The sequence below is a fragment of the Zootoca vivipara genome, chromosome 3 (assembly GCF_963506605.1).
Source record: "Zootoca vivipara chromosome 3, rZooViv1.1, whole genome shotgun sequence".
Lineage (NCBI taxonomy): Eukaryota > Metazoa > Chordata > Lepidosauria > Squamata > Lacertidae > Zootoca > Zootoca vivipara.
This window is the reverse complement of record NC_083278.1, coordinates 31803180-31825140: the sequence shown is the minus strand read 5'-3', so window position 1 is coordinate 31825140 and position 21961 is coordinate 31803180. Positions and strand designations below refer to the sequence as shown.

At 40.6% G+C, this 21961-nt stretch overlaps 1 protein-coding gene across 2 annotated transcripts in view; it reads left to right on the top strand.

Moving 5' to 3' along the window:
• The window catches only part of KHDRBS2 (KH RNA binding domain containing, signal transduction associated 2), a 309633-nt gene that overhangs the window by 197185 nt on the left and 90487 nt on the right, over positions 1 to 21961 (top strand). Inside the window, exons 5-7 of one of the 2 annotated variants that reach the window (XM_035110690.2) lie at positions 7697 to 7824; positions 11705 to 11903; positions 18627 to 18648. In XM_035110690.2, coding sequence (XP_034966581.1) covers positions 7697 to 7824; positions 11705 to 11903; positions 18627 to 18648 — 349 coding nt within the window. The remainder of the gene's footprint in view (positions 1 to 7696; positions 7825 to 11704; positions 11904 to 18626; positions 18649 to 21961) is intronic. The other variant, XM_035110689.2, reaches the window with a different exon arrangement.

Below are 21961 nucleotides of genomic sequence, written 5' to 3'. Positions count from 1 at the left end.
CTATTCAGCTGTCAATTGTGTTGTTTTAACTTATGGGTCGTTTCTTTTTTACTAGTGTATTTGTTATTCTGTTTTATTCGTAATATTTTGTGATACTTGTAAGATACTTAGAAATGTATCTCTAAAAAGTCAAGTGGTATATAAGTTATCGATTTATATTCTAAGTAAACAAAATAGGAAGAACTTTCTGATTGTACAAGCTGTTTGACAGTGAAACAGACTGCCTTCACAGGTGCTGAACTATCCTTTTTTAGAAGATTTAAGCAGAGTTGGGTTATCATCTATCAGTATCCTGTAGCAGTCAGTTTCCTCCACCAGCAGGAAGTTGGACTAGATAACCAACTCTGATTCTACTATGAGGCTCCTCCTCCTCCTCCTCCTCCTCCTCCTCCTCCTCCTCCTCCTCCTCCTCCTCCTCCCTGGAGTTTGTCAGCAGTAGCACTGCTGCCTCCAGGAAGTGGTGGTCTCACAGTTCCTGCCACTTCACTGAGCCATTCCCTCCAGACTTTTCTTTAGCTCTGCCAACACATAAATGAACATATTTACAGTATGAACACCAGGCTCTGCCTTGTACTGAGTAAGACCATTCGCCCACCTATCTCAGTATAGTGCACACTGACTAACAGCAGATCTCTGGATGTGCCCCACCTGCCCCTCACTTCCCCCTACAGCACAGACCCGGTCTTCACATAAAAGAGGAAGTTCTTAACTCACTGAGGCTTTGAGAGCCATTAGCTTCCCTCGCCTAGTTTATTTAGCCTGCCAGTCGAAGCCATTTCTCAGGATGTGGCGTTGTCACATGCTGACAGCTTCTAGGAGCCACAGGCGAGAGCTGAGTGGGGGGGGGCAGAACCAAAGCTGGACAAAGTACCGTACCCCAGGAGGATCATGGTACGTCCCCCCCCGAGGTAATTTCTTCTTCTTCTTCTTCTTCTTCTTCTTCTTCTTCTTCTTCTTCTTCTTCTTCTTCTTCTTCTTCTTCTTCTTCTTTGGCAATCACTCGTAGCTGAGTAAGATTGTCTTCCATAAACATGATTTTAACAATGGGTCCGTAAGTGACTGTGGAGGCCAATTCTGGATCCACATGTCCTCCCACAGTGGGGACATTGGTTTCTAGGCGGGAGTTGATCACGGTGTGGATGTGCCAAGTGTGCCTTCCTCTTAGCACGTTTCTCCCTTGCGTCCTGAAATCAAGTTTCTTCAAAGCCCAGGACACCTTTGGTAAAGGCTGTTCTCTAACTGGAGTGCTCGCAGGCCAGTGTTTCCCAGTTGTCAGTGTTTATACTACATTTTTTAAGATTTGCCTTGAGACAGTCTTTAAACCTCTTTTGTTTACGCATTACGCTTTCCATTTTTAAGTTTAGAATAGAGTAGTTGCTTTGGAAGACGATCATCAGGCATCCGCACAACATGACCAGTCCAACGAAATTGATGTTAAAGAATCATTGCTTCAACACTGGTGATCTTTGCTTCATCCAGCACACTGATATTTTTACACATCTTCATCCAGCACACAGAGATTTTTACACATCACTGTCTTCCCAAGAGATGTGTAAAAAATTTTTGGAGACACCGTTGATGGAATCTTTCGAGCAGTTGGAGATAATATACCTCCCCATACACCCCATACATCCCAGTTATCTGGGTACTTACCATTTTATACAATAAACCCTCTGTAGCTATTAAAATTGCAGCATCTGGAATTTTAACTTACCACTGCAGCACTGATTCAGAATGGCCCCACTGATCTCTATGGTGAAAGAAATGACTGCAATTGGTAAACACCCCCGGTAAATCTTTTTTGCTTCCAGGTATGGTTATGTGCAAGTTCACTGTGTGCACGAAACTCCAGAACTGGATATGATAATGAGCATGGCTCTCTCAGTGTTTCAGTTAGAATCTAAAGTTTAGATAACAGAGAGCATAAATGCACATGAGTAGGAAGTTAAGTGAGGCTCTAAACATAGCTGTCCACTTACACTTATGTATGCTTTTCATTATCTAAATGGAATATTGAGTTGCTTGTGTGCATGATCACAATCTCAAAAAACAACACCCACACAGTGTTTAGCATTAAAGCATCAAGGCTTGCATTGTCGCAGACCTATCTCTCTCTCTTTTCCATTGGGAGGTTTCAATGAAACTTGAAAACGTTACCTTCCCCCTGAGGGCAGAGGGAGGAAGAAGGGTTCTAGCCTCAACCCTTTGATGATTCACAAAACCTCCAATCAATGCAATTGCATTGAACTGTACATTCCAGAATGTTTCCCTTTCAAAGCAATACACTAAATAACATCCATGTTTTAATGCAAATTCTGATAAGATGCTTATCTGCACGGCATCGCTTTCAAAAGGAGATGCACTTGAACTTGCATTTCAAATCTGACATGCATTCAGCTGAATCACAGCAAAGAACAGACTTGCTTGGATCCCTTCCCTGTGCCTTGAGCTTTGAAAATGTGGATGATGCCACTCAGCCACTTACAATTTCAGAGATACTTTCAATTTAAAATTTAAAAAGAGTGCACTGACAGCAGGCCCTTTTTTTGGGTGACATAGTCATTAGCACCTACAATTGTATATAGGGCAGTTTATAGCAAAATAATAATAAAAAAAGCAACCTAAATAAAATGTCCACCACAAGCAATAGGGGAAAAAAGGAGCAGGAAAAGTATTGAAACCCCGACAGCACAAAGGGAACAGTATGTGGAACTAGTAGAATGTGAAGCCCAGTTCTGCTACTGAATGTCTTGGTCTACTTTCCATTTTATATTTTGTCAGTATCCCAATTGCAAGCAGGACCCTTATAAAGTCACAGAGCGCTCTGTTATTCTTTTTTTCCTATACTTTTTGTACAGAATAGCTGTATATGCATGTTTCTTAAGGTCCAGGGGCTTTGCAAGAGATCAGGATTCAAAGCACTGAAGATCTATGAATTTTCATGTTCATTTAGCTTTGCAATACAGGATTTATTTATTTATTTAAAAAATAAAACTTTATTTACATTTTTTTAAAACCCCATGTGGCTCTACTTAAACCAACAAAGCAGAGCTGTTCGAAACTCCACAGGCAACATTCTACCACGCAGCATTGCAATGCAATTCTGATTTTGGAGGCTTATGGGCCACAAAAATGGCTTATAAGGGCTAGCACAGGGCAGAAGAAACTGTGAAGTGGCAGAGTTTTTAGAAAATGTACAATAGTACATGGTCCATGGGGTCATGAAGAGTCGGACATGACTAAACAACGAAACGAAACAAAAACACACAATACAGTGGCACCTCAGTTTATGAACACAATTGGTTCCAGAAGTCTGTTCATAAACTGAAGCGTTCATAAACTGAAGCGAACTTTCCCATTGAAAGTCATGGAAAGAGAATCCGTTCCAGACGGGTCCGCGGAGTATTCAAACTGAAGCGTACTTAACCCGAAGCATGGGTGTAATTGGTTCCGGAAGTCTGTTCATAAACTGAAGCGTTCATAAAACTGAAGCGAACTTTCCCATTGAAAGTAATGGAAAGTGAATTAATCCGTTCCAGATGGGTCCGCGGCGTTCGTAAACCGAAAATTCATAAACCGAGGTGTTCATAAACCGAGGTTCCACTGTAGTACAAACCACTGGATAATCTCTTGGTAAGAAAGTGCAAGGGACAACCTCCTTCATAGAGGAAAGTGAATCCATTTTACTTAACAAAATCGACCCAGTGTTTGCTCATACCAAATTCTAAGGCACATTTTCTGTCTTCATTGCGATTCCTGTGTAGCTTCCATCTGACTTTCAATCTCTGTGTTATTGGGAGTATTAGGAGCACCGCATCCAGCTCCAGTGCAAGGCTCTGCATTCAGCTGCCTTCAGAAATGCAGCAGGATGCTCCATTTCTAGTATGGCTCGTAATAGTTATGAAAGATTCATTTAATGTTGCCTTCCAGATTAATGAAAGAGTTGGAGTGAGCTTTGTAATCTAAAATTGCAGACTTCAGGTTTAGAAGATTGCAGTTTCATTACATGCCAAATAGAGCACATATGATAAATGTTTGCAATTATAAAAATGAAATATTTCAACTCCATAACTACTCTCTCTCTCTCTCTCTGTTTGCATACAGTTGTCTTTCTTTGTTATTCCCACTATAAATAGATTGACAGTTCAAATAGTGTATATAACCAGTTCTTTTTAAATAAGACCTTGTTATCCTACCAGCATGCAGGGCACTCTCTTAGTTTCATCCATTTTTGCTGCTTTCTGGGAGCTACTGAAAGCAGGAAGGGCAGGATAGAATTGCTGGCACAATGCAGTGATATTGGCCTGTATTCTCCTGTTGGGTCACAAATTGTAAAAGCCTAATTATATATTTCTTTAATAAAAAACAACAACTAAACCTGTATACTCAAAGATACCAAAGCTTATAAAAGTAAAAATAGATAAATCATAAAATGCATTTCTCACTATATAAAGGTTATACTGATCTGTCGTCATGCTATGCTGACAGTCAGAGTCACTGGGAGTGCAAGAGACACATGCACTGGGCTGAGACTTGGTAGCTGACCCTTGCAGGAATCCACCTCAGAGCCAAATGGGTCACCTTGAGAGAAGGGCAATAGTAGAGGGCATAACCTGCTGGGGGCCCCCTTCTCCCTGGCACTGAGGGGGGCACTTTTTCTAGCAGCTCTGAGAAAGAAAGAAAAACAGGGTGGGGGTGGGAGAGATATTGTCCTTTTGGTAGGAAGTTGTGGGTGGGAGTTGGGCCAAATTAAGAGCTTTAGAAGCCCTAAGCACTTAAAAGATTTTGATGCCCCCATATATGTAATTCAAAATATAAACAATAATGAACCATATATTTTTTTCCAAGATGGAACAAAACCTACAGTAAGATGGGAACTAATGTTTATTTTTGTATACTTCCACTTTATATTTGGGGCGGGGGGGAATCCTAATTTCTCTAATTGCAAAGTCTTTGATCAGATCCTCAAAACTAATCTTATGCAACATGGGGTAAATCTAGCAATGAAACTGGAGTGGGGGAGAAAGGCAGTTTAAAGCAAGGTTTGAGTACAATGAGAAGGGAGTTTGGAAAGGCTCTGCTATGTTAGGTTTTTTGGCAATAGCTTTTGTGTTGTACCCATCTCTGATATTTCTTGATAAGACTGGCTTGTTTGTTTTCTTAAAAAGCAACCCCTCAACCATCTCTGGTGGTGGAGATAATCTAGTTTTCCAGTGGGAGGCTACTAACTTTTTTCAGTTCTTCTTCAAGGAGATCAGACGTCACATATTCAGTGACCTGAATTCTAAATGACTTGGTCCCCAAATAAGTTCCCAACAGAGGCAAGGTTCCATAAATCTATTATAGGTGGCACACTTTCTATCTTCTTATTCGGTGTTACTAGATCTCAATATCGCAGAGTCTCACATAAAACATCAGATTTCTCAATGACACCTCTACGTCTGTGGACTGAGAGAAGCCTATTGTCAGCTATACTTCTTGATTGCTGTGGTACTTCATTTTGTTCCCTCACAGCATTGGATATCTCCATGCCAGCTCTTCATCAGATTCCCCATTTCATAGGACAGAAGATTTGTTTACTGCAGTTATAGGCAGGAATGGGAGCTAATGTGAAGGCATTTCTCTTTGATAAGCAAAATGTGCAGGCCAGCTCTTAGTTTGATATTAGAATTAAACCTCTCCTAATTATGAAGAACAAATAACATGGGATGCAACCCATGGGGAATGATAGCTCAAAGGAAGAATACTGTGTGCAGAAACATCACATATAAGCTAAAAAGCCCTTTGGGATGCCTTTCTCGTAGCATGCCTTGGGGCTCAATACATCAGAGAATACTCCCCTGTCTTTTTGTGATTACAGCAAAATGAAACCACTTTGATATACATTTCCCCCCTTTTTTATAACTGTGTAGGTAGTGCTATTACAAATCTATAGCAAACTGTCACTGTAAGTCACAGTAATGTGTAAACAAATGACTGTGGTGCTTTCCCCCCCTTAAAGCAACAAAGGTGTCGCTTTTGAAACCAGACTGGTCTTTCTGCCATTGGAACATTCTCTCCTTTTGCTTTCCTTGTCATTACTTAGAGGTTGCAAAGAGGAATTATACCCCCCCTTTTTTATGGAAGACTTAATTAATCTAGTGTGCTGTTTTCCTACCTGAAAGCCACCAAATGCATTAGAGTCTTTACAGTACAGCAGCAGACATAAGAGAGTGGTGCTAATGCACAATTTTTTTAAATGACTGCTGTAGAATTACTACACATTTTCTCTGGTGGGCATCTTATGTAATTCTGTTATCAGATTCAGAAGAAACATTGGTTCAGTCTTTTGCTTACTGGTTCAGAAGAAGCACACAGAGTGCTCTGGAATTAGTGCGCTGAGATTTTATTCGGAAGGCTGTGCCTCGTGTGACTTCACTGTGTAATATTTTCCAAATTAGCAGTGCAGTTTTTAAGTCTGTAAAGGGACCCAGGTGGCGCTGTGGTTAAACCACTGAGCCTAGGGCTTGCTGATCAGAAGGTTGGCGGTTCGAATCCCTGTGACGGGGTGAGCTCCCGTTGCTTGGTCCCAGCTCCTGCCAACCTAGCAGTTCGAAAGCACGTCAAAATGCAAGTAGATAAATAGGAACCGCTACAGCGGGAAGGTAAACGGCGTTTCCATGTGCTGCTCTGGTTTGCCAGAAGCGGCTTTGTCATGCTGGCCACATGACCTGGAAGCTATACGCCGGCTCCGTCGGCCAATAATGCGAGATGAGCGCGCAACCCCAGAGTCGGTCACGACTGGACCTAATGGTCAGGGGTCCCTTTACCTTTACCTTTTTAAGTCTGTAAGGCAGAAACTCCCAGTTTGAAGACATTTGCAGCTCCATGATGAAGACAATTATTTAAAGACACAAATGGTCAAAGATCATTAGGTTCATTACTACTAAAATATCCTGTTAGTTCTTTCACAGTATAGATTAGGCTTTCTCCCAGGTCCAAGTGACAGCTCGTAAAGGAGTGTTCTAAAGGAGAAGGGGAGAGATGTGATCATACCTACTGACACCACGCCCACTACCAGTTTTTGCACATAGAAGTTCATATTTCATAGGGGCATGTGTACATACCCTAAATGTGTATAAGCTCCTTGGTATGATCCGTACTCTCCATTTTTGTGCACTCCATTTTTGTAGGATGTTGATTGCAGAAAGGATTGATTACTTGGATTTGGGTGTATAAGCATAGATAGCTCCCCTGGCAATCATGACCTTGAACATGTGGAGGTCGAAGGTAGAATCAGTGAATACAGTTCCATCCCATTCTCCATGAATTGTTTTCTCAACTAGATGACTGTGTATACTAGGTGCCTGCACATGGTTTCCATATGCGCAGGTTTAATCATGCGCATGATTTCCATATGAAATCCTAAGCACACTGTCTAAGGAGCAAAGTGTATTCAGCTCAATTGAACATATATGGGTGTGAATGTGCTTAGTATAATGGGTTCATAGTGCACTGCATATATTTGAATTATGTATGCATGTAAAATATTTAGGGTTTTCCCCCCAAGAACAAAACAAAACACTCTTCTTATGAAAAAGATTCATTTAAGCCTATACATAAATATATATATATACAGTATATCCAATTATTTTGAAATCAAAAGTGACCCAAGTTATACAGATGACAGGATGTTCTGCTGCCTACTCTTTTCCAGGACTATAACGATGAAATCCGTCAAGAGCAATTGAGAGAATTATCATATCTAAATGGCTCAGAAGAGTCAACTCGTGGGCGAGCCATGCGCGGAAGAGGGATCCGGGTTCCTCCTGCAGCTCCTTCAAGGTCAGTTGTGTTTGCTCTTCTTTACAACCACAGGTAAACAGTACCTGCGACTCTAGGTACAGATGATGTTATTTAAATCGACCACAATTTAGATAAGCTGCAGAATCTCAGACTCGGGGACCGAAGTGACCTTCATGGGCCACATATCCTTAAGTGCTTCTGCCTGTCTTGAATATGTTCTGGAACACATATTGCCTCTTGCTTCCTTCAGGGAAGGTCAAGGTGTGTGTAGAAGCCTCTGGCTTTTGCATGGCTGGAATGTAGCCTCCCCTGCAAAGGTAAGATTCATGTCCATTCTTTTGCCTACTTGTACATCTGGCACCACACATCACTAGTATATGTCACTGGAAGGTTGCCCACAAGGAAATGCAAAGTTTCCCGCTCCTCAGTCAAAAAGATGACAGGATAAAAATATGGGAGTTTTCGTTCTACGTTTTCTTTCAAACAAACCTTCTCACTGAACTTTTAACTGCTGTTTAAATACAAGGGAATTTAAAATAGGTTTGAGAGTGAACTAATGACTGCTGTGACTAAATTCCAGACCAATATGCAAGTTAGTTATGGCTCAGGTCCCAATGTTTTAAGTGACAGATTGAGGGTCCATATGTAAACAAAACAGGGCACCACTGACTAAAACCAAAATCAGAAGCAATTCAAGGAACCTTGTCTAGGCCCAGTTACAATTTCACAAAATACTCTTACGTCATGTTACATTAATTTAGGAGTCATTCCATTTGCCATAGAAGAACTTAACTGACTGCTGATGCATTTTAATAGGAGACGTTCAGGGCTAACAAATGGATCTCTTGAGTTTATAAAGCGGCAGTGTGCGGTAGACTGACTCATTGCCTTTATTCTACATTTTGCAAGCCCCTGTAAGTGTTTGTCCTTCTGTCATTATTTCTATTACCTCAAAGTAATTTTAAGCTCTTGGTTGAGTGCTTTAAAATATTGAATGAGAAGAAACCTGGTTGTATGTGGTTTTTTTTTTAAGTTGTAGGTTCAGTTTTCCTTTTCAACCATCATTAGATAGCCCTTTGTAGACATTTACCTTTATAAGCAATTGTGACTGCACCTGCCAGTCCTGCTCCCATGGCACATGCTTTGGAGCATGGCACATGCTTTGAGCAGGAGCCTATATGCATAAATTTCAATACATGTAGGCATAAACTATGCAGTCCCTACTTTCAGTTTTGCAGGGCTTAGATGGTTCAGTTTATACTACACGTGAAAATCCTTAGATGTGTCGATCTGGTGTCCATTGTGTGGGCAGTGGGAATGCCCAGGAGGTGAGGCTAGCAGGTATGATCACAATCCTTCCCTACATGTACATAACTACATAGACCTATTAATTTCAGCCTTTCATTATTGCAAGAATAGGAAGCACAATCCTCTCAATAAAACCAGGAACTTTCATTTGAAATTTTGTTATGTTACTTAACCCATCTTATTACTTCTATGGTAGTTAATAATCGTCTACTGTTGTTCTATCTAAATGCAATTCATTCCTTTTTGTTCTAGAGATTAACTAATTCTCCTGTCTCTCTGATATCACTCTCCCTCCCAGTGATCTATTTATATAGCGAAAAATAATATTCTCTGTCAGTTTTCATTAATGCTGGAATGAGCAAATCAGGTTATTTGAATCTAGTCTCCTTAAATTGTATTCTTCCGTCCAACTGTGGTTTGAAATCGAGTTCCTACAAAACAAACCCTTCCTTGGCTAGTTCGACTACTTCCCTTTATCTCTGTATTTATAAAGGCATTAGATTTTGCTACATGATTATTATTATTTTAAAAATAACCTATCGAATCCTGCTTGTTGTAATATAATTACAATTTGAGATTGTTAATTAATATAGGTGGAATATTCATCACTTAATGAAGTGGCTAGGCTTGAACATATATGAAAAAGATATATATGTTTCTACAAATAAGAATACTTATTACACTTATCAGTATTCTACACGCTGTTTCTGCAAAGTCACAAAACTGGAAACACAAATTTAAAAATCAACCCAACAGATAGACTGACCTACAGTAGCAAGTAAAGAGAACCTAAACAATATTGACTTGTATTTTATAAAACAGTATTGGGTTGAGGATATCTCAGTATGTGGAAAATCAAAAGGAACAGACAAGACAGCTATGACCATATTTCCAATACAGTATGTCAAAGCTCACAGAGGTGAAATGTCACTATTAATGACATGACGAAAGTTTTAGAAATGTTATTTCATTATTGAAGCATTGCTTACAAAGGGAATGTTTTGTTTATGACATCTGGGTCCTAGTGTCCTACCATCCCTGGGAGGAGCTCAGGTTGGCTTATATGATTCCTTTTCCCCTCGTCCCAATTTTATCATTACATGAAGCCTGTGAGGTAGGTTAGTGACTGGCCCAAGGATCATCCACTGAGGTTCGTGGTTGAGTGGGGAATTTGAACCTGATTCTCCTCTACTAATTTGGTGTAACTAGCATGAGTGAAAGCTCACACCAGAGTGCTACATGACCGCTATATATTAGTTTATCCTTCTCCTATATTGAAATGAACTGGAATATATAAAAAATTGTCCAGTAGCACCTTAGAGACCAACTAAGTTTGTTCTTGGTATAAGATTTCGTTTGCATGTACACTTCTTCAGATACGCTGAAACAGAAGTCACCAGACCCTTATATATAGTGGGAGGGAGGTAGCCTCCTGAGGAAAAAACCCACCCCACCCTACCCTCCCACTATATACAAGAGTCTGGTGACTTTTGTTTCAGTGTATCTGAAGAAGTGTGCATGCACACAAAGGTTATACCAAGAACAAACTTAGTTGGTGTCTAAGGTGCTACTGGACAATTTTTTTATGTACTGTATTTCGACTGACAGACCAACACGGCTACCTACCTGAATCTGAAATGAACTGGTCAGTCTACAATTACTTTTCTATGATGCATTCTTCCCTTACTTTATTCTCACAATACACTGCAATTTATTTATTTTAGAAAATTTCTTCCCTACTTTCTGGCCCCCAAAATGACTTTCGGGATTCTTCTAAGTTGAAACCATAGAAAACAAAACAAAAGCAAGTGTAACCTGCCAATTAAATGGTTAAAACAACAGCATGAGTTGGGCATAAAGCAACTGGGTCAGATTAAAAATACATTGCTCCAGCAGGAGGTTAACACAGATCAAAAACCAAATGGAAATGAAAGACTGCTGAAAAAGTCAAGAGAAAGGGAGCTGACTGAACCTCTTTGGGGAGGGCATTAGACAATCTGGGTTCTGCTTTTGATCTACTTGATCCTGAAAAGGGATGCAACTGGCATACAAACCACAGCTGAACAAAGACAATAATGTAGAGATTATGTAGGCTATTCTTTGAGGAATTAGTTGATGAAAGGTCTTGTCCAACAGCTAATACCTGTCACCTACCAAAGTTCCTTCCAAACATCACCCCCTTTGTTCACTCCCCATCTATCTAAACATAGCCCAGCTGAACTGCCTTTATTCTATGAAACCTTTCATTTGGCACTATCGTTCTACCTAGGGCGAACAAATACCAAGTATGCTAGCAGCGCTGAAAATGTAATGATGATACGAGTGCTTTGAGGAGGGGGGCTGTCAAATTCATTTTCTGTAATCTGTTGCATCGTATATAAGTTGATTAATGCTCGCCCTAAAAATGTGTGATAGATTTCGTTTCAGGTGTGGTCAGCCTACGGCTCTCTAGGTGGAGTTGTTAAACTCCCAACTCTTGTCACCACTAGCTAGCATGATGGAAGTCATAGCCTAGCAACATATGGAGGGCCACAGTTTCCCCATGCTTGTTTTATAGCTTTGTATTAAGGGCTTGTCTTCACATTAATGAGATTTCTCTATTCCTTCTCAGGGGTCGTGGGAGTGCGATTCCTCCTCCACCACCACCTGGACGAGGAGCTCAAGTACCAAGAGGAGCGCCTGCGACGCGTGGAGTACTCCCAGCCCCCCCTGTAGCCAGGGGGGTCCCAACCCCTCGAGCAAGAGGAGTTCCAGCAGTACCAGGTTACAGGCCACCCCCTCCGCCAGCACATGAACCCTACGAAGAATATGTAAGTACCTGGTTTTTTTGATAACAACAAATGAACAAAATGAAATACATTTTTTTAAAAAATGTTGGCTGTATTTGATGACTTCACAATCACTGATTCACAAGTTAATGGCACATCAGATACACAAACAAGCCTGTGAAGTGTACAATTTGTACCATGGAGATGGATTTGGTGGTATGGTTTCAGTACTAGTTATGGCAGAGTATGACCTTGACAATCATTGTGGCGCTGGGCCATCCCCAAGTGTATCCTTTCATTTTAAAGAGGTATATTCTGTTGTGAAATGTTTCGTCCTATTCCAATGCAACTTACAGGTACACAGACACCACATGAGGTTTGTCTGTTCTGATCCCTTTGGAGTGATTCTTGGTATTATGGACCACATTCTGTGTTAAGCAAATTAACTGTGGTGAATTGAAATATGAAAGAGTAGGATTTATCAGTGGCTGGTGTTGATTGCTCACCCATCTGAACTATTCCATTTGTCTTTATTTTTCTGTGCTACCTTGTAAAATTTCAGCATAGATAACCCATGATGGGGAAAGCATACCCTTTAAAAAATTTAAACAATTTTGTGGTGTCGTCTTAATTAATTTCTGCCAAAACTGGAATTAGAAAAAATGAGTTCTTTGATATTGTTCGTCTAACATTATAAATACAGGTACTCCTCAGTTTTCTCAGCACCCTCTCAAATAGATCAATCTTTCCAAGTTTTTTTTTTTAAATAATTCACATTTTTGTTGTATGTTGAGGCAGTGTTTAAAAAGAGACAGTGAAATAGTTATGAAGCTTTTAAGTAAGCTCTGAGCATATTCAAGACTGAGAGGCAGCATATAAATTTTCGAAGGAAGGGAAAATGTGCATAGCTGCCAAGTTTCCCGTATTCCCCGGGAAACCCCCGTTTTTCCAGCTGTTCCCAGCCGAAAAAAACGGATTTTTTTGTTTCCCCCCGGTTTATTCTGGCGCAGCGGCCATTTTGGAACTGGGCGGAGCATGCTCAGAAGCGACTTTTGATGCTGCTCTGCCCAGTTCCAAAATGGCTGCAGCGTGACTTCTGGTGCGGCTGCCATTTTGGAACTGGGCAGAGCAGCATCAAAAGTCACTTCTGAGCATGCTCTGCCCAGTTCCAAAATGGCGGCAGCACTACTTCCGGTCTGCTACATCCGGTTCGATCCCTTATTTTTCAGGCAGGAACTTGGCAGGTATGGAAAATGTGTATGAGGCTTGCAGGCTTTTGAAAAGCAAAACATGAGATTTTTTTTCTCTTTAGGCTTGTTATAGTAGCCTAATATGAGGGACGATGGATTCTAACGGATAGGTAGTTCTGAGTATCTGGAGTATGATGAATCAGATTAACCTAACATAGTGGAGCTCTTGAACCAGTTTTGCCTAGTGAGGCAGACTTTTCACGAAGTTCCTTGGTAGAAGCTGTTTGTTTTCTTGTTTTAAACCAATGTGTTTTAAAGCTTGCCAACATAATGGCTGCTTATCCCTTATATTTTAATACAATCCAACCATAGCGAAACACTTTAAAGTTCAATTGATTTCCATTAGAGTTATAATTAAGCACATGCTTAGCTTTCCAACAGAAATCAATAGAACTTCATGTGCTTAACTTAGGCTGGATGGTGGCCTTTTTTGAAGATCTCAAGATGCCCTGTTGATTTTAATGGGCCTTGCTCCCCAGTAATAAACTCATCAACAGTGTACTAATGCTGGGACTCGCAAGGCCGTAGCTAGGGGGTGGTGAGAAAGGCCTCCGCCAGGGGCGCAGGCGAGGGAGGGGTGCAAAATTGGCTTTAAAATATGTCCATAAAAATTAAATATTGGATTTTTCTGTGAAAGAATTCATTACAAGGTGAAGTGCTTGAAGAATTGAATGTGTGAAGGGGGAGGGGGGTTGGAGGAGAGGCAGAAAGAAGAGTTACTTTGTCTGTGGCTAGGGGGCGCAATCTGGACAGTTCTGCCAGGGGCGCAAGATCACCTTGCTATGGCTCTGGCTGGGAGGTTCTCATGTGGAGAACGTAATTCCTCATTGCCTCTGTAAATTTAGATTCAACATTGCACCCCAGTGAGTAATGCTAAACCGGTAGAAAAGACTTTGCTGAATGTCACCCAAATATCCTGGGTGTTGGGATAGTGAAACATTTTAATAATCTAACAAGGCATTTTTCATTCTCATACCAGTCCAGGATCCAAAATACATATTTCAGTAATCAAAATACAACATTGGTGTTTGGAATTGGTTGTCCGAAATTGTATTCATATTCAGAACAAGTTATCCTAATGTCAATATGCTGCTGAGAAAGTACGAATTTTGGCAATGCAATCCTATAGATGTTGACTCTGAATTAATTATCACTGTGCTCAGGGGGGGTATTTCTGCTATATAAATGGTGCTTAAGAATGCAGTCATGAGCATAGCTGCCAAGTTATCCCTTTTTTAAAGGGATTTTCCATTATGCTGAATAGGCTTCCTCGCGAGAAAAGGGAAAACTTGGCAGCTATGGTCATGAGTGAGGCAACCGCGTGTTTTCTGTCCTCTTAACTGCTACAGAATTAAATGCCTGCTTAAATATCAAAGATGTATTAACACATGTTTTGTCTATTAAAAGCTGCAACACATGGTTGGTAGTCAGCTTTGTGGGTCACAATATGTGCCTTAAGCATATTGGCAGCCTCTTAAAATGAAATCCCTTCTAAATGAACTGTTCATTAGGCCTGACTTAGATCACTTGGGTTGTGGTTTTGAGAGCATATTTGTTACCACAGTGCTTGATAGTTTCTCAGGTGCAGATATTGTTGCCGATTTGCGGGTAGAAGAGCCATGATCCAAATGGTGACATAACCTGTACATTTATATGATAACTCCAGCATGTTCGTTTCCCCCCTGGTAATTTTCGTTAAGAAATTCTACGGGCGATCTCAAGGTGGTAAAAGGGCTGTGTAACACCCCCCCCTAATATTTTGATTGAATTTTAGTAACAAAAAACAGGTTCCAGAAAAAAATAAAAATAAGTTGTTGGTTTTTTTAAAAAAAAAAATCACAATTGCCAATAAAGAAGTATAGGATATAGCTATGCAGTCTATTAAGTCAATAATAAAAACAACCAAGAGGAAAATGTCAAGAATGCTTTGATGGTGTTTCCTGCTTGGCAGGGGGTTGGACTGGATGGCCCTTGTGGTCTCTTCCAACTCTATGACTCTATGAAAAGGCCGTGTGGTCTAAATCAAAATAATTACAAAATTTTATTTCAAAAAAGAAGATAGAAAATAACCTTGGTGGGGCCATTTAGACCACCAGTGCTGCTGCCAATGTGGGCTGTTGACTGCCTCATTTATTGTTACCGGGGCGTTCCTACATCTGATGAAACAGATGGCTATACGGGCTGGGAAATGCCAATAAGTCGCAGTTATAACTAATGAGAAAGGTGAATAATGTATTTGGTGAATTGAAAATACCAATACATGTATTTGGTAAATTGAAATAACATTGTATACGGATATTGGATGAAAAGTATTCAGAGTGAGGATAGCGGTGAGCCGCATCTTAATTGCATCTTTTTAAACCCACATTTTAATCAAGAGTGACTTGAGCACATGACCATGAACCACAGAGAACCACATTTAATTTGAGAGACCTTCTTAATGTGTCCTGTTAAGGTATGGGGGAACATAAATGATGAGTCTTTGATGAGTTTCTTGTTCTATATTGCATCAACACATCTGTTGGGTGGGTGGGTGGGTGGGAATACATTCCTGGGTTTACTCGTCAGAATGGTTGATTTTCACATTTCCTCACATTGCTTGAGGCAATTAGCATTGATGGAATACCCATCCATTGGCTACATACTTTCTAAAATCACAGAGAAGTCCCCAAACCTTCCTGAGACAAAGTGAGCACTGTATTCTTGTGAAACATGTAAAAGGCAGCTCTAAAGTTTAGAGCAGGCACCCCCAAACTTCGGCCCTCCAGATGTTTTGGACTACAATTCCCATCTTCCCCGACCACTGGTCCTGTTTGCTAGGGATCATGGGAGTTGTGGGCCAAAACATCTGGAGGGCCGCAGGTTGGGGATGCCTGGTTTAAGTCTAAATTGCTGTGTAATATATGTGAAGGGCACCGTAATTTTATGTGAGTTTGTGCTTATAATATAAATAGGTTTAAATGTCAGCAGCATATAGTACTGTCACTTTATGTCTGTGAAAGGCTGTGGGGGTTATTTTCACTGGGAAAAAAGTACCATTGACTGTGGTTTGACTCCCTGAAAATCAGGACCGGGGAACCTGTGAGCCTCTCACCAGTCCCAAGCAGCAAGCCCAGGGGTTTCAGGTATGATGGAAGTTGTCGGCCTGCAGTATCCAAAGAGCCACATGTTCCCAATCCCTGCAGTAAATTGACAAATCAAATGTCCAATGCTCTGGAACATTCTTGTTAGCACTAATGATGGCTATTCTCATTTAAGATCTCATAATGATTTGTAATAGAACCAAAGTAAATAAGGAGCTGCCTGTTACTAGAAAAGGCCCCACCAGAATGGCAAAACGTTTAAAATGTGCATATTGGGGGGGTGGAGGCTTTGGCTGTATTCAGAAAACACTTTAATCCATTTCCCCAGTGTTTCCTTGCCTGATCATTTCCAAGTTTTATGTGATCCTTCACACGGCATAAATGCCACTTCTGGAAAGCTAGTAGAGTCTAGCAGAAGTTTAGCGTTCATTTCTGTGTTGTTTGCTTCTGGAAAAAATTCCATTCGCAGCCCCGTTAACCCAGAAAAGGACAAGAGTTTTGCTTTGTAATGTCACAGAATGAAATCTGGGTCGCTACCCTGCCATACCGTTCTTTCCCGCATTTTCAAATTCAGCACAACATGACACTATATCCATCAGAAAGCCACAGTTCCAGAATCCAACAGGTAATAATGCAGTGTAAAATAAATGTTAGAATCCAGGATTATAATCTGGAAAACTAAGCCAATGATCCTCTCGTCCAAATGCACCCTCTGTCACTGATCCAGTACAAGATAGTCTTAGCTCCCTGCTTGCTCCCAATGAGATTTGAATTTGAGCTCCTCCAGATGGCCTATTTATTGAGAATTCATCCTGATAATGCTTGCACCAAGTTTACCTGGTGGTTGGACTATGTCCAGTTTTACTGGGCATTTGTTCTGATTTGTTTATGGGGTGCTGATATAAACATTGAGTATTCTTCCTGCATTCATCCTGACTGCCATGCAGTATGTTTACATATTTTCCTATTGTCAAGGGAATAGCTAAAATGACTCCTCAGGTTCGTTCCAGGTAGGGAATTCAATAAAAACAAAACCAAGCATTCCAGCAAGACAATATCCTTTATTAACTAGTAACTGCAGTAAACTAGTGATGTACTTAGCATTATGTAAGCTGTATGTAGGAGAACACAAAATATGGTCTGAAGCTGAACATCAAAAAAACCAAAATCATGGCCACTGGTCCCATCACCTCCTGGCAAGTAGAAGGGGAAGAAATGGAGGCAGTGAGAGATTTTACTTTCTTGGGCTCCATGATCACTGCAGATGGTGGCAGCAGTCACGAAATTAAAAGACGCCTGCTTCTTGGGAGAAAAGCAATGACAAACCTAGACAGCATCTTAAAAAAGCAGAGAAATCACCTTGCCAACAAAGGTCTGTATAGTTGAAGCTATGGTTTTCCCAGTAGTGATATATGGAAGTGAGAGGTGGACCATAAAGAAGGCTGATGGCCGAATAATTGATGCTTTTGAATTATGGTGCTGGAGGAGACTCTTGAGAGTCCCATGGACTGCAAGAAGATCAAACCTATCCATTCTTAAGGAAATCAGCCCTGAGTGCTCACTGGAAGCACAGATCCTGAAGCTGAGGCTCCAATACTTTGGCCACCTCATGAGAAGAGAAGACTCCCTGGAAAAGACCCTGATTTTGGGAAAGATGGAGGGCACAAGGAGAAGGGGACGGCAGAGGACGAGATGGTTGGACAGTGTTCTCAAAGCTACCAACATGAGTTTGACCAAGCTGCGGGAGGCAGTGGAAGACAGGAATGCATGGCGGGCTCTGGTCCATGGGGTCACGAAGAGTCGGACACGACTAAACGACTAAACCATGGCAGTAAACTAGTGATGTACTTAGCATTATGTAAGCTGTATGTTGTTGTTGTTGTTTTTTAGTCGTTTAGTCGTGTCCGACTCTTCGTGACCCCATGGACCATAGCACGCCAGGCACTCCTGTCTTGCACTGCCTCCCGCAGTTTGGTCAAACTCATGTTCGTAGCTTCGAGAACACTGTCCAACCATCTCGTCCTCTGTCGTCCCCTTCTCCTAGTGTCGTCCCCTTCTCCTGGAGAAGGAATTGGCAAGCCACTCCAGTATCCCTGCCAAGAAAACTCTATGGACAAAGACAACAAGCTGTATGTAAAAGAGTATAAAAGGCTATGTGAAACCTGTGATAGTTGCAGCACCCATCACTTATGGGAATGTCCTTTACCACAGTAAAGATAATAAAAAGGGTATAGCTTTTTCCACTACACACAACATCAGAAGCTCCCCCCCCCCATAACCCTTAGGTGTACATGAATGTTCTGTGCTTCTTGATCCAGATGCACAAAGTCTGAAGCACACAACTGCCTCCTGGTGAAATAAAAGCCTCCTGCATTCAAATGATATAATTGTAAATGGTCTTTCTCCCCTCCCCCTGTAAAACCTAAGGAGAGCCACAAATAGCTCTGAGTCTGTGTCCTATGACAACATCTGATGAATGAGTAGTATGGCAGATCTTAATTTTAGACAGCTCTTTTAGATATACTGTATATAAAAATATATTTATAAAACACAAAACAAACTGGAAAGCAAAATGAGGCATACTGCTTTTAATGCCATGTAGTTTCTTCTCTGTGCTGTTTTTCAAGCTGCAATACAAATGATTGAAAATGAAAGCTAATGTCACATTCAACTATTTAAGCTCCGTTGGCCATTTACATTTTTCACTGGGTTTCAGGCAAGTTACTGCACTTACCCAGTGGATTCATGGACAATGACAAGCATTACAACAGGAGACATTTTGTCACATTTTAGTCTTTCTGCACAGGACCATTGTGTTTATGAATATGTTACAGTGGCTTCACAGCAGTGGGGAATGCTTTTCTTTAATGTTGAAATTGGTCCTATAACATATACTACAAGTGGTGTGTTAAAGGGAGAAAAGGACACTTCATAAGATAAGAATATCCAGAACTGTTTCTTATGGGTGATTTTGGCACCATTTTGGAGAAGCGTGAAAACAACTAATCTATTTGAGAAAGAATGATCACCACTCATGGGTTGTAAACGTTCTACATTTGCCTCTGTTGTACACACATTATCTTTGTTTCCCAACACTCCAGGACCTTTTCCTGCACACTGGTTCTTTTTTAATTCCTCCATTGCTAACAACTAAAATTGGTTTCTGTGTTGGTAAACAACAGATCACAAGACAAACACCTGCAGAAACATTTCCCTCAAAGCTTAATTAGGGTACAGGGAAACTCACAAAGGTCATCCAATACTGCCAATCACACAGAGTAGCAAATATTGCACTATCTTCACACTGGTTCATTTTCTTAGCTTGACTAAGACCTTGTCAGCATTTCTGCTTGCCCCACACTCCAGACAGAAAAACATTTCTGCCCTTAAGACCGATTTTCAGGCCTATTTTCACCATGAGCCTCTTGGCCAAAGTTTTCTTCCATTCCACAACTTCTGAGGTGATCATTTTCACTGGGCATGCAAATATGCCGACAAAATTGAGCTCATTTGCACCCCAGATAAGAGTACATTCCAATTGTGAGTTTACCATGAATGACTGCAGCCAAGCTAACTCTATATGAGTCTCACAGAGCTTTCCTGTAAAATTTGCTAGTGATAACTGTGTGAGATCACTTCCTTTGTCTGCCTTGTCAGGAAGCTGTAACACTGCATACGGCCTGCCTTCCTAGGCATTTCTCTCTTTATTATGCTTCCAAGTTGACCACATTTGCATGTCTGAGCTCTGCAGCTCAGACACCAATTTGAACTTGGTTTATTGTCTGTAGAAGGTTAGATCAACTTTATCTTAGCTTCCAAGTTTAAAGCTGCAAAGGATGGTACTCTGCTGAGCTCACCCATATGAGCAAGGAAGGATAATAAGTAAACAATATATCCTTTCCTAGTGCCTAAATGCATTCCTACAAAGATGATGAGTGAGGAAATAGGCAAGTAGTCTGTTGTGCTCAAGGCACTATGAAATATGAGTAGCTGAGTGAAGGCACTTCATTGGGATGTGTGAGCTGGGGCTGAGATGATTGAGATGCAGATAAAGTAGTGGTAAAAGTGCATTCACTTGAGAAAGAGATTAGTGGAAGATACAACTGTGGAAATGGTGGCACATACAGTACTTGGAAGGCCCACTTCTACGGCAGAGGTACAATTTTCATCAATACTGTCCAATTTGGGATCAAATCTCTTTTTGGGGGGTGTTTGTGTGATTGAAACGGATAAATCCATCCTTAGTATCTGCATATGAATGGATTCCTATATAGAATAGGGTCTATGCAATTTCTGGCTGCAGCAGCAACTGCAAAACTAAGATCGTGAGATCGGAGGTGGGGCCAGGGGTAAGCAATCTGTGTCAGGAGCAACACCTCACAAAACAGGAACGTGAAAGTTCATAGAGTTGGAGCGGGGCTCATATGCCATCCAGTGCTATCCCCTGGTTAGGACATCTCCAGCTGAGATATAAATTCACTGAGAAAGAACATCTGACCTGACACCCAGAACCAACACGATAGGTGTCAGTTACTGGCAACTATTTGCATAAGCATGGTGAATATTAAAAATGAGCTTTCTGCACAGGACTACTTCCAAGTGGGTCATCAGAACTTGACCTATGACCAGACTTGCACAAGACTTTGGATGCTGTTGAGCTTCGCCATGTGGTGGATTATTATAGGTTGACTCTCCTTTCCACTGGGTTTTGGAAGTTAGTGCTAGCTCTCTAAGCTAAGAGTTAGATGCTTAATCATTCCATGATTGAACATATTCTATTGATTTAAGTGGGAGGAAGATCCAAGATAATTAGATATTTCTAGGTGAGCATATTTAATTGCTTTGAAAAGTACTGAAAGCAAGTGTATATACCTAACAATTTATTTGTCAAACATAATATGCCTATCTCTGTAGTTTGAAAATGTATTTTTATTCATAATTCTTTCGATATTGCACTGATTGCCACTATGCACAGTGAATAAAGTGTTGAAAAACACACATAGAACAAAGACGATGGGAACAACCTGACATTACAGACAGTGGAACTTGCCAGACTGAATAGCATATTGATTTAAAGTGATGGATTGTTTTTTATGCCTAAGGCACTTAGATAAAAGGCTAAATGATGTTTCACTAATATTTGCTGTGTCTTGAAAACTCAGATTGCAATTTTTTACTCTAATGACAATAAACAGTAGATTGATTATATATTATTATGAAGACTATATTAGGGGTTTTAGCAGAATATTATGAATAATAATTTAACATAGAGAATGAAAGAGGGAGGTAGAATTTGTGCTCTGCTCCTCTCAATGCCTTTTACAACAACCGCCACAACAAAAGCACCACTCTTTGCTTTGGCAAATTTCTTTAGAATAATTGTGCCAAATTGACAGCAGTTTTTTTTAGGAATTAAAAAAAAGGGAGTTTGCACTTGAAAATTAAAAGATGCTTTTCTATTTAGTGGGGTAGACAGCCTCAAGCATTCTGAAAGAATAATGACTTAACCCACAGAAGGGTGTTGTGTGCAAGGTCAATTGAAATGTCATACCATGTATGTGCTTGCATAAATACCATCAATTGTGGTGAGGATTTTGCTGGGCATTGGCATCGTGGCTTGACCTTTATTCATTTCGAATAAGGTGCAAAAAGTGCCTAAAAGTAGGCTTCCATGTGCATATGCCTAACTGCACAGACAAATATTTTATTATTGTGTTGCTGTTGTTTATAGTTATTAGTTACTTTAAAGAAAAAGAAGCTCGAAGTG